Source organism: Mesocricetus auratus, unplaced genomic scaffold (assembly GCF_017639785.1).
Source record: "Mesocricetus auratus isolate SY011 unplaced genomic scaffold, BCM_Maur_2.0 Super-Scaffold_100020, whole genome shotgun sequence".
NCBI classification, from domain to species: Eukaryota; Metazoa; Chordata; class Mammalia; order Rodentia; family Cricetidae; genus Mesocricetus; species Mesocricetus auratus.
The window spans coordinates 32,651,450-32,670,634 of NW_024429201.1; the positions used below are offsets into that span (position 1 = coordinate 32,651,450).

A 19,185-nucleotide genomic window follows, 5' to 3' on the forward strand; every position below is an offset into this window, starting at 1 on the left:
CACCCTGAACTCTTGGGGGGAGTGTCTAGGCTCTGCCCTGGATGAAATGACAGACTATGGACACCCCCATGGAGGGCCTCACCCTCCCAGGGGAAATGAGGGGATATTGGGGGGGTTGGTGGGAGGGCACGGGAGGAGGGGAGGGAAAGGGAGAGGGACCTGGAATTGACATGTGAAGCAACCTTGTTTCTAATTTAAATTTAAAAATAAAAAAAAGCAAATTAAATGAAACCAAAACAACAACAACAAAAAAGAAAGCAATCACCCATTTTGCTTCAGTATTATTTTTTTTTCTTTTGGTTCCATACTTTTTGAAAATTAAATTTTTGTGTTTGGGTATTATGATAAAATTACATTATTTCACCTTCCCTTTCCTTTCTCCAAACCCTCCCTTGTATCTTTTCAAATGCATGGCCTCTTTTTTTCAGCAGTGTTCCCTGAGTCTTCCGTAAGGGAGGTGTTTTGTAGATGTACACTGGGCCTGGACTCTACAACTCTACCTTTTGATCCATACATGGTTTTCTGTAATGGTCTTTGTCTGTTGCAAAGAGAGCGTTCCTTGATGAAGTGGTGAGAACTACACTCACCTGTAGGAATAAGGACAAATACTTAGAATGTAGTTGGGGATTATATTGGTTTAGTAAATTGGTTTTTGTCAGTTTTCCTCTAAGATCCATTACTTCAGTAACCCTGGGTAGTTGGCTAGGTTTCAAGAACCAGGCCTGATTACTCTGTTGAATGGGTCTTAGTACAATTAGAGAGAGCTGTTGGTAACCCTTAATAAGGGTTACTGTGCCATGCTGGTCACTGATGTGGTTCATATGTGTCATAACTCGGCAGGATTGTTGGTAGCTTCTCTCTTGTGGAAGTTGCATGGTGCCTCCTCAGGGAGGAGGCAGTTCAGGTCAGTTTTGGCTCAGAGGCCACTGGACCCTCCATCTGAAGTGCAAGGTACCTTCAGCTATAGATACTTCACTTTCTATCTCTGAAGGGCAGAGGCAGTAGCAATAACCCGTAATGTTTTGGAAGTTTTTTGATAACTTTGACCAACAACTCAAAAGATGGCTTCTCATGCCTACTTTTGGGTTTTTTGTTAGATCATCGTTATGTCCTGACACACTGCCTGCCCAGAAGAGACTGTGTATTTGTACTTATACACAGACTAATGTGCACCATAGGCTTCTTTTCTTTTCTTGGTAAATAGTTAATAGTATTATTTCTTATATTTCGTTATGACTTTTCAGACATCCTAACTGTTATTTTAACCCCTTTCCCTTCTCCTGTATTTATCTCCCTGATCAAAGATCCCACCCCCAGATTCCCAATCAGAGATCACTTATAACCAGCCATTCCTCTCTCTTGCTCCCCAACCTGGCAGTAGTTCCTTTTACTTCCTTGGTTTTAACAGTCACTTACATTGGAATATTTGGCTCTAGGAGTGAGCCTCTAATGAGAGAGAACATGTGGTTTTAGCCTTCCTGTATCTGTGTTACTCACCCAGTATAATCCTTTCTAGTTCTATTCATTTACCTGCGATGTTTATGATTTCATTTTTTTCTTTACAGCTACTTAGTATTCCATAGCACATGTGTACTGTATTTCCATTATCTCCCTTTCAGTTGTAGAACATTGGTGCTTTCCTTTCCTAGCTATGGCGACTAGAGCTGCAGTGAGCATGGCTCAGCAGGTGTCTCTGGAGTGGGAAGGTGGGTCCTTTGAGCATATTGCAAGGGTTACCTGGGCCATGTGGTAGGTTCGTTTTTAGTTGTTTTCAGCGTTACCCACACTGTACAGTGTGTGGACCAGTGTGCAGTGCCTTCAACAGTGAATGAGGCTTGCTTTCCCACATCCCCACACCTTTGCCATCAGTTGTTTTGCTGATCATTGCTGTTCTGACTGGGATAAGATGAACTCTCACAGTTGTTTTACTTTGCATTTCCCTAATTACTAGCATTGATGAACATTTTTAAAAGATATTTCTTAGCCATTCTGTTGTCTCCTTTTGAAAATTTTTGTTTAGATCCCAGGCCCAATGTTTGAATGGGTCATTTGCTTTTTAACTTCTGTTTTTTGAATTCTGTATGTATTTTGGATATGAACCCACTATCAGATAAATAACTGGCAAAGATTGACCCACATTCTGTGGGCTCTCTCGTCACATAATTCATTGTGTCTTTAGCTGTGAGGAAGCTTTTTGGTTTCATGATGATCCACTTCTTAAATTTTGGACTTAATTCTTGGGCAAATGGAGTCCTGTTCAGGAAAGCCTTTCCTACATTTGTGTTATGTAGGGTACTGCTTATGTTTTCTTATAGCTGTTTCAGGGATTCAGGTTTCAGGTTTAGGTCTTTGATCTATTTGGAGTTAGTTTTTGTAGACACAGGTTGTATAGTTTTATGTCAGGTTGATACAAGCTGAAGTCGTCCGAGAGCAGAGAACGTCAATTAAGAAAATGACTCCATAAGATCAGGCAGTAGGCAAGCCTGTAAGGCATTCTCTTAATTAGTGATTGAAGAGGGAGGGCCCAGTTCATTGTGAGTGGTATCATCTGTGGGCCTAGGTGGTCCTAGTTTCTTTAAGAATGAAGACTGAGGAAGCTGGGAGGAACAAGCCAGTAAGCTGCAGTCCTTTGTGACCTCTGTAGCAGCTTCTGCCTCAAGGTTCCTGAATCTGTTATTCTTACAGGTCTTCCAGCTTAATGGAGTGCAGGTACAGACTTTTAAAGTATTTATAATATTCTGAGTTTTTTAGGTCTGTTTGTAATGTTCTCTGTTAATTTATGATTTTTTTTAAAATTGGGGACCAGAGTGCTGTCAGTCTTCTCAGCAAACCTTGTCTTAGATTCGTTTATTCTTTGTATTGTTTTCTTAGTTTCCACTTCATTGAAATTTGCTCTGAATTTTTATTATTTATTGCCATATAGTGGGTTTGTATTTGGCTGATTTTTGTTTTTCCAAATTTTTGAGTTGTACCATTATGTTATTTGTGCTCTTTCTGTTTTTTTTTTTTTTTTTTTTAATGTGGGCACATAGGGCTATCATTTGCCCTCAAAGGAGGGAAAGTGTTTTCTTTTTATTTTTATTTTAAATAGCTTGTTTTACATGTCAATCCCAGTTCCCTCTCCCTCCCCTCCTCCCGCACCCCCCCACCATCCCCCCCAGCCTCCCACCCTATTGCCATTTCTTCCACATAGGGGATATCTAGAGTCTGTCATTTCACTCAGGGTAGGGGCCAGGCACTCCCCTAAGAGTCCAGGCTGAGAGAGCATCCCTCTTTGTGTTATGGACACACGAAGTCCGTTTGTATTCCAGGGATAGACACTGATACACAGCTCAGGGCCCCATAGGTTGCCCAGGCCTCCTCACTGACTCTCACATTCAGGGGATCTGGATCAGTCCCATGCTGGCCTCCCAGCTGTTGGTCTGGGGTCCAAGAGCTCTCCCCTGTTCAGAACAGCTGTCTCTGCTGGTTTTGCCAGCCCATTCTTTGCCAATTTGCTCATCACTCCTCTCTCTCTGTCACTGGGTTCTTTGGGTTCAGTTCAGTGTTTAACTGTGGGTGTTTGCTTCTGCTTCCATCAGTCACTGGTTGAAGGCTCCAGGATGGTTATAGACATCAAGTTCATTATCAGGAATGGGCATTCGAGGTGGTCTCTCCACTATTGCTTAGCTTGCCAATTGGTGTTATCCCTTTAGATCACTAGGGGTCACTCTGGTGCCTGATCTGTCTTCTAACCTATGATTCCCTCCTCCCCCTATTCTATCCCCCCCCACTCAGCCTTCCTGTTCCCCCATGACTTACTCTCTCTTCCTCTTCTCCCCCTCTCTTCTTCCCAGCTCCCACTCCCCCCCACCCCTTGACATGTTCCCCATCTGTTCAGAGGATCTTGCCTCATTCCTCTTCTCTTGGGTACTATGCATATCTCTTAGGTTCTTTCCTGTTTCCCAGACTGTCTGTAAGTGGAAGTGCAGACTGGCACTATCCTGATGGGAAAGTGTTTTCAGTGTGTTGTGTTTTCATTTTCATTTAGTTCCAAGAAGTTTTTTAAAATTTCGTTCTTGATTACTTCTTTGACCTATTCATCATTCATTAACAAATTGTTTAATCTCCATTAGTTTGTGTATATACTAGAGATTTTGAATGTGTTGTCAATTTTGTTTTATTGCATTGTCCTCAGAGAACATACACAAGTTATTTCAGTCTTTTAATTTGTAAATATTTGCATTGTGTCCCATGGTATGTTCTGTTATAGAGAATCTTCTGTGTGCTGCAGAGAAGAATGTGTTTTCAGTGTTTTTGTAGGATTTTTTTTTGGTATCAGTTAAGTCCTTTTGATATGTCATCTGTTGAAATATCATAATTTTCATTCAGATGACCTGTCTATTGGAGAAAGTGAGCTATTGAAATCACCCACTGTTAATAAATTAATGTTAATCTTTGTCTTTGAATCCTGTAGTCCCTCCTTCCCTCCCTCCCTCCCTCCCTCCCTCCCTCCCTCCCTCCCTCCCTCCCTCCCTCCCTCCCTGTGTATCCATATGAAACTGGATATCCCAGAGTTTGGGGCATACATGTTTAGGATAGCAATGTCTTGCCTAATGGTTATTTTGATTAGAACACAATGTTTCCCCTTCTGATTAGTTTTAGTATGAAGTATATTTCTCAGATATTAGGATAGAGATATCTGCATGTTTCCTGATCTCATTTGGAGAACTTTTGTCTATTCTTTATTCTAGGTTGGTGCCTATCTTTAAAGCTAAGTTGTGTTTCTTGTAGACAACAGATAGGTGGCTTTAGGTTTTTAGTTCATTCAGTCAACCTATGTCTTTTGCTTGGAAAATTGAGGCCATTGCAATTTAGTTACTGAAATGTGTGTTAATTGTGGTCATCTGGTTGTTGGTTTTTGGTAGTAGCATTTGTGTTCTCACTGGTGCTTTATGTTTTCATAATTATAGCTTTGTACTTCTTCCCACATTCTCCTTTGCGCTCATTCCTTTCTTTAGCCCCAAATATTGCCGTCTATTTCTTCTGTTTGCTTTGTTTGATATAAAATGTGCTAGGTTAGCTGCTTGTATCAGGGAGTGTTTTTCTTTGTTCTTCAGCTGTGGATAGTTTGTGGTGTACATTAGTGTAGTCTGGCCATCGTTCTTTCAGGAATTGGAATACATTGCTCCAGATTCCTCTGGCTTTCAAAGTTTTCATTGAGAAATCAGCTGTTACTATGATGAGTTTTCCTTTATGTGCATTTTTTTTCTTGCAGCCTTTAATACACTTTCTTTGTTCTGTATACTTAGTGTTTTAACTATGACATGCAGTGGATTTTCTTTTCTGGTCTTGTCTGTTTGGTGTTCTGTGTGCCTCTTGGATTTTTATGTATGTTTTTTTCCCCCTAAATTTGGAGTTGTTTTGTTTTGTTTTGTTATCTTATTGAAGTTATAGTTTATGCTTTTATCTTAGGATTCTTCTCATTCATCTATGCTTGTAATTTGAAAGTTTGGTCTTTTTGGTGTCCTGTATTCCCTTTATATTTCTTTCCTGTTTGCTTGTTTCTTTTTCTTTTCATATTCCTTATTTATTTGGTTTAGATATTCTACTTATCTGTTTCTTATTTATTTGGTCTAGATAATCTGTCGTTCAGAGATTTTTGTCTTCTAGTTGATCCATTCTACCTGTAGGTATTTCCTTTGAGTTTTTTATTTTTTCTCAAAGCACGTTAAGTTTTATTTTAACCAAGAAAATACAATAAATGTAATGTAATTTATTGTAGTTGGAACCTCGGAGGGGGATTGCAGGATAGTTTCAGAGCAGAAAAATTACGACCTGAAAAGGCAGCTCATCATGCATCCCCAGAGGGGGCCACCGAGGGCATTGGCCTGTGAGCACACACAGCATATGGAACAAGGAGGACCACAGCAGTGTCTATGAACCCACACAGAGAGGGTGAGTGTGTGTAGTAAATAAGTGGAGACAGGTACACTTCACAAATATATAAACTAGTTCAAAAGGACATATTGAATAGCATACATTAAAAAGTACTTCAGTTCTTAAAAAGGATGTCTCAGTCTAGACTTTGTGTATTGCTTTTGGAGTCTACCCAGACAAATCTTTAAAAAATAGTATTATTTATATAATAGTAAATACCCAATATTTAGATGATAAAAGTGCATTAAGTATTCCCATACAAGTGACATGCATCACTCCCTTGCAGTGACCGCTTTGAAGAGTAAGTATGGCCCTGACCTTTATTTTATGATATTTGTACCTATTTTTGATTATGAGAACCTAAACTGTTACATTTTATATAAAATGTTGCTTGTACATGACTCTTTCAAGCCTCCATTAATCCTCCTTGGAGTTTTCTATCTGGGATTCTCTCTGGAATTTTGAGACAGGATTGTTTTATGTAGCTTTGACTGCCCTGGCACTCACTCTGTAGACCAGGTTAGCCTCAGACACTGGTGGGCCCACCTGCCTGCCTCTGAGTGTTGGGAGTAAAGGTGTAGGCTACAGTACCTGGTGGGTTTTGAGTTTTTCAATCCCACCTTCATTTCCACTTCTGTCTACTGAATCTGTTCTCAAGTCCTGTACTGTTTGTCATTTTCATCAGCCTTCTGTTGGTGTGTTCTTGGGCATCACTCAGATGCTCCTTCTCCTAAATTCTTCCTTCTAATTCAGTGAGCTGTTGTTCTGTTTCCCTCCCTCCCTGCCTCCCTCCCTGCCTCCCTGCCTCCCTTCCTCCCTTCCTCCCTCCTTCCTTCCCTCCCTGCCTCCCTCCCTTCCTCTCTCCCTCCCTCCCTCCCTCCCTCCCTCCCTCTCTCCCTCCCTCCCGTGTTTACATATGGTTTTAAGTTTCTTGAATTTTTTTTGAGGAAGTATGATTTTTCTCTTATGTCTCCTGGGGTTCATCTAGGTCAGCAGTTCTTAACCTGTGAGTCATGACTCCTTTGTGGTTCTGGGCCACATATCAGGTATAATGCATATCAGGTATTTACTTTATGATTCATAATAGTAGCAAAAATCACAGGTATGAAGTAGCAACAAAAGTAATTTTATGGCTGGGGTCTCCACAACATGAGGAACTGTATTAAAGGGTCACTGCCTTGGGAAGGTTGAGAATCACTGCTCTAGGCATTCTCTTTGGTAAACATTTTTACAGGACTGGCACAAGACACTCCAAGATCAAGTTCTCAACACGAAGGAGATTTATTTACTCCAGAGGGACAAGGACAAGGGAGAAGGGGGAAAGAAACATGAGAGAGGGGGAAGGAATAATTTTTTGGGGCGAGTAGTTGCAAAGAACTGCCTTTGGATAAAGAGAAGACAGACATGGCTCATAAGAAAATGGCAGTTTTCATGTTAGGATGTTAGTTTTGATTGGGCATGTTTATTAGGGACCCAAAGGGTGCTTTTGATTGCTGGATTTTGATGCTTTGATACTTTGATAGCTGGACCTTGGTGATCAGCCTCAGGAGCAGGAAGTGGCTAAGTAAGGGAATAGACCTTGGTGACCAGCTTTAGAAATGTCATCTAATGGTTCTAGCAAGGCAGAGGGAATGGGGTAGAAAGGCAAGGCTTGTCAGAGTCAGGTTTGTCTTAGAGTCCCTTCAACTGGTAAATTTTGGAGAGGAGATACTGGCTTGATCTTTCACATTGTTCCTATTTTGGGGAGGAGATCTCATGTGAATGTCTTTTATTAGTTCCAAGTCTGATATGGATAAGCAGATTGGGGCAGAAGAGAGGTTGTGTGATGGGTCACTGTGGGTCAGGGATTGGGCCTGGAGGTTGAAATGCTTGGGTAGAATGAAGTAAGCCAGGTAGACAGAGGGCACTGGGCTGGTGTACAGGTTGTGTGTTCTGGACTGTGGTGGTAGATCTGTGTGAGCAGAGAGGTATTGTGTGGAAGTGGACTGTGATTTGGGGGGGGGGTAGGAGCAGTCCTGGTGTAAGTGTAGAGCTTTGTTTCTGAGCGGGCACAGGTGTCCAGTCTAGGCTGGGGCCCTGAATGTGAGTCGTGTGAGCTGAATTTGGAAGGATGCCTAGAGGGAAGGGGTCAGGGAGGATGTCTAGACTAGACCTCTGCAGTAGTGACATTTTATATAATAACTAAGTACGGTTTCAAAGCAAGAGACTCATACAATCCACTTGTTTCATTAGCTGTGTGTATTATGCGTATTTAGTGCTGTGTAGTTTTGGCACATATGTAGATATGTTATTATCACCATACTGGGGGTAGAGAACAGTTTGACCACACGCTTGCCTGTATACTTTTGTAACTAACATCTACCTGCTTCTTCATATATTTTTTCATAGCCCCTGTCCTGGCAACTACCTACGTGCTTTTCAGTTTGTCATTTAAAGGATGTTATGTAAAGGGGTTCCTTTTGACACTGGTATTTGTCACTTAGCAAAATGTGGTCTCACTTCAGCTATGTGGCTGTATTTACCTTTGTTCCATTTTCATTGTCCAATAGTTTTCATGATCTGTGGTATTCTCACATGATATAGGTGTACCTGTGTAACCAATCGGTTATTGGTGAAAATTCAAGTTCTTTTAGTTTAGTCTGCCATAAAAAAGACCTGTAAACATTTATTTTCTTGTTACATTAGAAAAATGCTTGTGAACACAGTTGCAAGGTTGTATGCAGGTGTCCCTGCTTTTGTTAGAAACTGCCCTCTATTTTCTAACCTTTATATATCCTTCCTGTGTGTGTCTTCTGTCACTCTGCCTTGTTCCCCTGCAGCAGGGTCTCACTGAACCTGGAGTCAGGGTGGCAGCCAGTAAGTTCAATGGTCCTTCTCTCTGCCCTCCCAGAATGGTGCTGTGACTGCTCGCAACCATGCCTGCCTTCTGTCATGACTGTGGGATCTGACTAAAGGCTTCTCATGCTTACACAGCAAATGTCTTACCTACTGAGCTGTCTCTTCAGCCTCTTTTCCCTTTTTATAATCCCACCAGCAATATACAAGTGACTCTATTTGTCTGTATCCACCAGCATTTGATGTCACTGTTTGTTAATTTTAGCCTTTCTAATAAATGTTCTCGATAACTTATTAGGATTTGAACTAACTTTTTCCTAGTGACTAAAAATGTAAAATCTTTTCATGAGTTTATTTGCTACCTGTATATCCTCTCTGGTGAAATAGTCTCCCCATTTTTGCCTCTTTCCATTTTTTAAAATTCTTTTTTAAAACTCAAGTTTTTAAAATTGCATTTCTACTTCTTTCAGGTATGGGCATATTCAGGTCCCATGGTGCACATGTAAAGGTCAGATGACAACTTATGTGAGAGTTCATTCCCTCTCTTCACTGCATGGGTCCTGGGGATCAAACTCAGATTTGGTGGCAGGTGCCTTTACCTGCTGAACAATCTCGATGGCTATTTCTTGAAAATTCATTTTTAAGCTTAGAATTTTTGTAATTGTTAACTTTCAGTAGTTCTGTATGTATTGCAAATATTGTTGGTTTTTTTTTTTCTATACAGTTTGCAAAGATTTTCTCTCAGCCTGTAGCTTCTCTTGGCCTTCTCCTAATGGGGTCCCTTGAAGAACAAGCTCTTTTCTCATCCATGCTAATTATTTTCTGAAAATCTGGGTGTGTAGTGATACTCCTTTTTATTCCTAGTGTTGGTAATTTGTATCTTTCCCTTTGTTAATCTTGCTAAGTGTCAGTTTTTTTTATTGTTATGGCAGAATTTAATCATGCGTTTCTTTTTATTCTGTGTCCCTGTTTTGAGACAGGGTCTCATTATCTATAGAACAGCAGCCATAGAAATTTTTTGATTTACTATTTCACTCAAGTGCTTTTGTTTCTTTTTGTGTATAAAACAGATCAGTATATAGAGTGCTTATTTATTTGTCCATGTCAGTTATGTTTTAGAGTGTGAACAAAACCTTGGATTTAGTTCAGTGTCAGAATTGTACAAGAGCTTAGATTGCTGTGGAAAAACTTTTGCCTTTGGATCACTTAGCACTAAGTTTGGACATGTGTTCCTTGTGTACCTTTGAGAGGAGCAATAGAAGAAAAATACAATAAAAGTAGATGCTTACTGTGTTGTGAAGGCCACAGAAAGGCTTACACATTGTAATGAAGGTAAGAATGGGATCTAGACAATCCTTTAAATTTTTATAGACAGTTGTGACTTTTGTTTAATAGGTTAGATTTGTATCTGTCTTTTCTCCTTCTCTGTCCCAATCGAATCAGTTACTGAGAATGTTCTATTCTAATTGCTTTAGAATTTGGCCTTTACCCCCTGTCTGTCTGTCTGTCTGTCTGTCTGTCTGTCTGTCTGTCTGTCTCATTCATACCTTACTTTTCTCTTTTTCTCTTTTTGGGAAAGTTGTTAATTTTCTCCTTGATCCTTTCTTTCCTTGACAAACTAAGAAGTCTCTTGATTAAAGTTTTTATTTCAGTCTGGGTAAAAATTAAGGAAATCACTATACATTATGAAATAGTATATGGTATGAGTCTAAAAGGAAAGCCTAAAGTTTAATGAAAAATGCCTTTTGAGGTTATTACTTGTGATGTGTTCTAGTCTCATTTTAATTTGTTCTATTGTACTTAACACAGATATTGGTAGAAATCAGATAAATCAAATTAAAACCTTTTTAATAATACTTTCCAGAACAATCTTGTGCAGATAAACCGTACCCTTTTTCTTGAAATCTTTTGTGAATGTTCTCTCTAGACAGTAGTAGCTTCTAACCCTCATTTTGACAGTGACTTAAAAATAGTCTTCCCTCCATGCACATAGCATTAACAGGCAAACAGAATGGAGACAGTTTGAAAAAGACTGTTACAAATTATGAGGTGCCCTATTGATAGTCTTTTTCTTTTTTTAATCTCCCCTGTTCACTTTTAACAAAAATGCTGGTCATGTAAGATGAGTTCTTTGCCCAATACCTTGGGCTTGCACACTAAGCAAAAACCATTAAATCACCTTAACCCTGTCTCCAGTTTCTTCGTGCTCTACTGCTTATTCTGTAACTCAGGGAGTTTTTTGTCTCTCTGCTGTCCGTTTCTCATGTCTGAGATGCCTGTCTTCTACAGGATTGTGGTGAATCTTCATTCTTTTGAATGTAACAGGTATCATGAAGTTGCTGTGATATAACTGAATAAAAACAGCTTTGTTCAAAACAATAAATGTAAGAAGTTACTTTATCAGAAAATTAACCTCACATGTATCAGTTAAGTTGATGTGATAGTTAGCTTGTCGGGTATGTATTCAAACTAGTGGGTTCTTGGGCTTCTTCAGTCTAAGGATGAAACTTGTTTCTGGTGCAGCTTTTATCTTGTTATTATGTTAGTATTTTTGTTGTGTGCATGAATTATATTCTTTTATGAAGGCTATGTAAGCAAACTGCTCCATATATTTTTATGTTAAATTAAAATTTATGGAAAACTTGTAAAAATACTGTAAAATAATCACATATCCTTTACTTTGACATTTTCTCGTTTAATTCTTTATTTTACATATGTATTATTTAATATATCCTTTCTTAAATAATTTATATACTTTTGTATGATTAAGGAAACCTAAGTAACTAAACATAATCAATTTAAAATTACACTATTCAGATATTTTTTTCTAAAATGTTGCTTAAAAATTTTTAATGTCTGCCGGGCGGTGGTGGCGCACGCCTTTAATCCCAGCACTCGGGAGGCAGAGGCAGGCGGATCTCTGTGAGTTCGAGGCCAGGCTGGACCGACAGCCTCCAAAACAATACAGAGAAACCCTGTCTCGTAAAACCAAAAAAAAAAAAAATTTTTTTTTAATGTCACATTCATTTAGTTTCCTTAAAACCAGAATAGTTTCCTCAACTTTTTTGGTTTTTTTTATGCAAAATTTTTAAAGTAGTCTTGCTTTGTATCCTACTTTGTAATTGAATTTAGGTTACTCATTCCTGACAAATACTCCAAGGTCAGGAATTCTCAGTGGGTCACATGCAGGGCACCTGCTGGTTGTTATGCTAATGGTTACATAAATTAGAATTTAATTGCTGTCGGTAGCACTAGATGTTGCCATGACCTCTGATAGTCACTGATATTTTTATTGACTCCATGGTTTTTGCCTTTTCCACAGTGAGATCATATAGTAGCTTTTTAAGATGGGCTTGCTTCTCTTAATATGAATTTAAAAATTCTCAATGTCTTCATGACTGCACAGTACATTTCTTTTTACTAGTGACTAGTATTATATTATCTGGATGTACCATAGTTTAATTATTTATTGAGGTACTCAAAGAAATCTTGGTTGCTTCCAAGCTTTGTCAGAATAAACCAGCTACAGAGTCATGTGCAATTTATTTTTGTATAGTGTTGTTTTCATTTAGCTTTGGAAAACACTGTGAAGTTGAATTGCTATTTAGTGTAGTGTCTTTTAATTTGTTTTCTGCCACAAAGAATTTGAGAATGGGTACTTTTTAAAGACAGGTTTATTTAGGTGGTGGTTTTAGAGAGTGAAAGCTCAAGATTGGGTTGCCTCATTTGGGCAGTAGCTCTATCATAAAATGATAGACAAGTGGGAAGCAAATGGCTTTATGCAGAATGGGTCAAACACAAACAGTAGCCACACTTTTATTAAAAGACAAAACAAAACAGTACTCAGGAGACAGCTTATTCTAAGACAACAGCACTCACATGAATCCCACCCAGGGCCAGTGCCTCCATTGCAGTGAACCGGTTATCTCCCACTAGGTTCCACTCTGCCTTAACCCCATTCAGTGCTGGACAGTGAACGCAGGCCCTGTTCCAGTGAGCTATCTTTAGCCCTCCCGCCGCTTCTTATTATCAACATGTGGACACCAAACCTTCAGAATCCCTGAGGGAATCACATCTAAATCATGGTGTATAGTATGCTGTATACAAATAGATTTTATAGTGAGGGCAGTATATTTATGCACAGTATTCTTACAATAATGTTCCTGGTGTTAACTAAAAGATAAATATGTAAAACAGAGGCATTGCATTTTTCACAAACTTTTTGTATGTATATCTTCTTGTTAATTTCTCCCTTATGAGTGGGTAATAGCCTATAAAAATACACAATTTTTTATCAAAAAGGATACTACAGAGCAGTTATTCAAAGGAAACATTCTTAGGCTGAGTTCTTGAGTTTTAGAAATGAAGTTCACAGTATTGGAACTTCCTTTCTTGACTGTGTGCTTCTAAATAGTGTGACTAACAAAGAGACTTGCCCTCCACATGTGCAAAAATATCCTATGATAAACATTGAAAATGTTTACTAATCATATGTCATGCATTTTCAGATCTCAAGATCTGTGTTCTTTTTACCTTTATTAGAGTATGTAACAGAAACTAGATATTAGACACAGTGTTTGATGACTATTAATACATAAATCATAAATATCTGTATAAATATTATTTTCCTTAAATGCTAACTAAAATTTGCTAGTGAATAACATCTGGGCCAAGTGTACCCATTTTTGAAAAATTATTAATTATTGATTTAATTTTCTTAAATAGCTATACACATTCATATTACCCCTTTCTTGTGAGTTTAGGCTGAGTATGTATTTCAAAGAATGAGTACACTTCATACAAATTTTTAAATTTGTCAGTAGCAAATTATTTTAATTGTAATTTATTATTATGGAGTTTTATGGGATTTATAATAATACTTCAATTCCTGATATTATTAATTTTTAGCTTATCAATTTTTTGGATGGTGAAAAGAACAAGTTAAAAAAATAAGATTTATATGTTGTTTTGCATGCATGTATCTTTGTACACCACATATGTACAATGAATGACCTTAAAGTCAGAAGAAGGTATCCGATCCCTTGGAACTGTAATTACAGATGATTGTGTGCTTCCATGTGGATGCTGGGAATGGAACCTGGGTCCTCTGCAAGAGTAGCAAGTACTGCTCCTACCTGCTGAGAGAGAGAGAAAGAGAGAGAGAGAGAGACAGAGAGAGCGAGTGCACATATAGTAGGTGGGAGACAATTTGTGGGAGGTGGTTCTTTCCTTCCACCATGTTGACTGTGGCTATGGATAGCAGTTTGTCAGAAAGAGCCTTCACCTTCTGATCCATCTCACCAGCCTGAAGTTAATTTTCTGGTTAATTACATTTAGGCTAGGTAACGTACATACTCTGAGCAGTGTTTTGGTTATTTGTAATGGGGCTTGGTTGATTGAGCGTATAGTTGATTTTAGGTAATTGCCTGTAGTCACTTGATGGGATATGATTGACAGTTTTCTTTGTGGATTTGTTGCACTTTGTAATAATGTCATGGTTTGTATCCTGATTTATTTTTTTATCTGCTTTTGCTAGCAGTTAGAAACTTTCCCATCTTATTTTGGTAGTGGAGTTGTCTTTTTATGGGGTTTATCTGTTTGTGTAGATCTATTTATACTTTGTATGTTTTAATGTTGGTATCTCAAATAATATTTGTGTTTGTGCACCCATGTGTACTAGTATGATATAACTATTTCCCATTGTTTTAAGTATTTCTGTGTTCTTACATTACAGATGCATCTCTTATATATATATTATTGTCTTAGCCAGTATGATAATCTTGGTTTATAGTGGTTGTTCTAGAGGTTACAATATGTGTCATTGGTTTATTATAGTCTTATTGAAAACACATTTACTTCTTTTGATAAGAACTTAGGACATCTAAACTCTGTTTGCTTTTCTCCAGCTTTTTAAGTTTTTTTTTTAACATCTGTTAAATTTTTTTTCTTTTTGTCAGAAACAGTGCATGTTCTTGTTTCTGCAGGATATTTTCTCTGTGTATAAGATTTTAGGTTCAAAGTAATGATGAATTTCTAATAAAAATTTAAGTACTATATTAGGGTGCCACTGTAATATTGGAAAGTTAACAAAGATTTTCACCATTGTTTCTGGTAAGATAATGCCTTTCATATTCTGATTTTATGTTTTAATCTTGTTTTGGATTTTAGTAACTTTGTTTGGTTACACCTTGAATGTGGGCTAGTCTGCTTTAGTATTTTTGCCTGATCTCTATTTCATATTTGGCATATATGGAATTTGAATTTTTTGTGTTAATGTTTTTCTTTAACTTGAGAATTTTTTTGGATTTTCTTTAGATTTTACTATTTTTCTATTCTCTTTTTTACTTTGTTTTAGGGACTCCCCATGTTCTGGTTTCTTTTTTATTGTTGTGATAAACACATGACCAAGGCAGCTTAGAGAAAGGCTTATTTTGGACTTATGGCTTCAGAGGGGTGTGGTCTGTGATAGTGGAGCAAAGACATGGCGGCACATCCAAGTAGTGAGAGCGAACTGGGTGTGGCTGGGGTCATGAAATTCTCAAAACCAGCCTCCAGATACATACCTCCTCCAACAAGGCCACACATCCTGTATTTCTATACATTGTGCCACCAGCTGGGATCGAGTATCTAAATGCCCAAAATTCTGGATGGACATCTCAGTCAAATCACCTCATCACATATGTGCAAAATGTTTTAGCCATTATTTATGTTCTTTTCTGTATTTTCTTATTTGATATTGTTCTTTAGTAAGGATATTTTCTGTTTTCAAGGTAATCTATCTTTTGAAAATATGCTTAATTTCCTGTTAATCTCATTTTGCTACTAATTTTATAAATTAGATTACTTTAAATTTTTGATTTATGCTTCTTTCATCATATTTTTCTCCTGTTTTCTTGATTTTTTTTATATTTAATAAATTTTCTTTTTCTTGTGGTGCTAGAAGTTGAACCTATGGCCTTTGACATCTAGGTAACTGATCTAACCCACTAAGCTGCATCCCCACCTCGAATAACTATTATTTAAAAATCTGTAGAATATTAGTGGAAGTGGTAGGGAAATACGGAGAAAGGGAATGGTTTGATGTTAATGACAATAATGATAAAGAGCTGAGAGAAAAAAGATCTACAAAGGTTAGGCCGGATATATAGACCCATGTGTGCCCAGCTACATTGGGGACTGAGTCAGGAGGATCACAAGTTCATAGCCCACCTGAACTACAGAGTGAGGTCCAAACCAGCCTGAACAGTGGAGAGGGGAGGGGTCTGGCATGAGGTGATTTTTATCATCATCATCATCATCATATTTTATTTTTACTTGCTTGATTTGACTTGTTGGTTCAGATTGAAAGACCCAGCAGCTGTTTTGTCTCTAAAATTGATGGGAGAGTTAGGAATGATTTAGCTTATTAAAAGTACTCTTAATCATGACACTGGGCAAGTATTGCAAATGACCTAGGGCACATGCATTCTACCTTTTCCTCTCAAGTTTATTTTGGAAATCCTAAGCAAAACCCTGCTCTTTTTAGTTCTCCTTGTTGAAATGGCATCTCATCTCAAAGTAGACTGGTATTTTGATAAACAGAAGCAAGGTTATGAGATTTTTATGTGAAAGAATGTGTGTTAAACAGTATTAGTGATACAACAAGCACTCTAGTTTGTCTAAAGAGGAAGATAAGAGCCTTTCACCATGGCCTTTGAATTGTCCGTGCTTAATTTGCTTTAGGGGGCTTAAGTTTTAGGAAATAATAACACTAGCAAGAAATAACCGATTTTAGAAGAGACAGGCATTGTGTTAGGTACATTGGCTAGCATTTTGAAAGTTTCTATACCAACCATGTAATTCAGGTAACTAAGAGTTCCCTGGCAGTTGAATTTCTATACAAAAGCATTTGTGTTTTCTCTCTAAGAAGATTTGAACTTAAATATATGATTATGAAGTAGGTTGTCTTAAAATCCAGGGCAATGATCAGTTTCCTGTTAAAACAGGAAATTCGAATAGCAGTCTTTTAAATAGTTCCAGTTTTCCTGTCAGGGTAGTAAGACTAAAATTAGATAAAATATTTTCTACAAGATTCCAAGTTCTTTGCTATGTCAGGTGGATTCCCTAATATATAGAGTTGTTGTCAATTATTTCTAATTACTCATCTTTACTATCATGTTCCAGGAAAGGAATTGACACAATAAAAGTTTTTTTATTTTGAGCAAGTAGAGGTAAATGGGACCAGAAGGGTTGAGGGAACAATGAGTTACAGGATTTGGGTGTGCAGAACAAATGAAAAAACTTTGTGAATCATTGAATTTAGAGAATTTGAGAGGAAGTGAAAAATGGAGTTAAAATTGAGTTGTTCAGACTAAACAAATGTTTAAATTGTATAAGTGTTTAAAACTTAGAGTGTTATATCTTTCAATCTACACAGAAATTTTATGGTAGATTTTTATTTTAATTATTTGTGTCTTTCCCTTAGGTGGTATCATGGAAAACTCGATAGAACTATAGCAGAAGAACGCCTCAGGCAGGCAGGAAAATCTGGAAGCTACCTTATAAGAGAGAGTGATCGGAGGCCGGGGTCCTTTGTACTTTCATTTCTTAGCCAGACAAATGTTGTCAATCATTTTAGGTAAGTATTTGTTCCTAGTTTAAGGTGTTTAATATGGCACTTTCGTATTTAATCTGAATCATATTTATAAATATATTCACTTTTACAGAAGTGAATGATACTGGTATAATAAACTTGATTTCAATTAAGTTATTTAGTCAGTGACTTATAGTAAATATTTTTGAAATGTTTAAACTTAAAGATAGTAAGTAATATTAGTCTTTTCAATGCCAGTTTTCAAATATATTCCTCATGCTTGAGGAATATATTATTACAGATATATTCTGAAAAAGATGAAAGCTAAAATGAAAGAAATATAGACTGAAACTGTAGAGTACCAGAAAATACACAAAACACTGTGTAGCAGTTGAGATTGTCCTTAGTTCCTTTTAGCTTCACTATCTTGAAATTTGGTACATGTTCACTTTTGTGAGATAAGCAGGTATGTACATTTTCAAGTAAGGTGCCGTTCTTATATTCAAATATATTTACAGATAATACTATATTTTTATGGGCGTTAATAAAGCATCTACAGCCAGTGTAAGTATTAACTGATAAAATGTTCTTGTGCCTTAGACTTTTAAACTTTAAAATAAGTTTTAAGAGGACAGTAACTTTTACATGAAGTATAATAAATTAAATATAATATAGCAATATTTGTTCATAATTTTTATATAACAATTTTATTATATTTTACAAGAATTTCAAGAGATTTGTAAGCTACTTCTAGCCATAGAAGTCTTTAAAAAAAAAAGACTGAGTCTTGCGGGAGGGGGTGGGGTGCGGTGGGGGCTGGGAGTGAGATGATGCACACCTTGAATCTCGGCACTTTGGAGGAAGAGGCAAGAGGATGTGCGGTCAAGGCCAGCCTGGTCTATAGAATAAGTGCCAGGAGAGGCTCCAGAGCTACACAGACCCTGTTCCCCCCCCCCAAAAAAAAACCCAAAAAACAAAATGCAGTCTTAAATATAGAAAGAGATGGGAGATATCTGACGGTAAATTTTCAAATATTATTTCAGTTACATAATGGAGACTTGTGATTACAATGTCATATTAAATTCATAAATATTTAAAAAATAACACTCAGTTACCAGTGACATTAATAAGTGGACTTTTGAAGTATAGGAATGTATGTTAATGAAAAAGAGTATGAAAATTATTCTCTTTATGAAACTTGGTTTTAAAAATTGGATGTAGACCTGGGCATTGGTGGTGCACTCCTTTAATCCCAACACTTGGGAGGCAGAGGCAGGTGGATCTCAGTGAGTTTGAGGCCAGCCTGGTCTACAGAGTTGCAGGACAGCCAGAACTGTTACATAGAGAAACCCTATCCTAAAAAAACAAAAAATTGGGTGTAGGTACTAGAGGGACATAGCCCCATAGTAGAGAACCTGGGTTTAATTTCCACTCAAAAAAGAATATAAAAGACTAGTTTTTAAGATCCTTTTCAAACTGTTTTTGCTTGTTTTTTCCTTTACATTCAGGATTATTGCCATGTGTGGAGATTACTACATTGGTGGAAGGCGTTTTTCTTCACTCTCAGACCTAATAGGTTATTACAGTCATGTTTCTTGTTTACTTAAAGGAGAAAAATTGCTCTATCCAGTTGCACCACCAGAGGCAAGTAAAACTTGAGTGAAATATCATAACTTTTATTTGACAAAATCAGATGAACTTTGATCTAATTAAATTTCTTAAGTCTATTGTAAATTTATAAGTATTTGTTTTAATTCTGGTCATAACGTTAGAAGAAAAATCATTGTTTTAAGATAATCCTATGTATTTATAGCTTACCTTAATAGCTAGAGAAGTTAAAATGTTTTACATTATAAAAT

The 19,185-nt window shown here is 37.3% G+C and overlaps 1 protein-coding gene across 3 annotated transcripts in view; it reads left to right on the forward strand.

The window, feature by feature from the left end:
* The window catches only part of Rasa1 (RAS p21 protein activator 1), a 76,149-nt gene that overhangs the window by 14,969 nt on the left and 41,995 nt on the right, over positions 1-19,185 (forward strand). For 2 of the 3 annotated variants that reach the window (XR_005869873.1, XM_005065683.4), the window contains exons 2-3: positions 17,219-17,371; positions 18,835-18,970. Coding sequence is in view for 2 of the 3 variants with exons in the window: in XM_005065683.4 (XP_005065740.1) it covers positions 17,219-17,371; positions 18,835-18,970 (289 nt within the window). In the remaining variant the exon portion in view is untranslated. Of the gene's footprint in view, positions 1-2,575; positions 2,710-17,218; positions 17,372-18,834; positions 18,971-19,185 lie in introns of those variants that run through there. The other variant, XM_021223472.2, reaches the window with a different exon arrangement.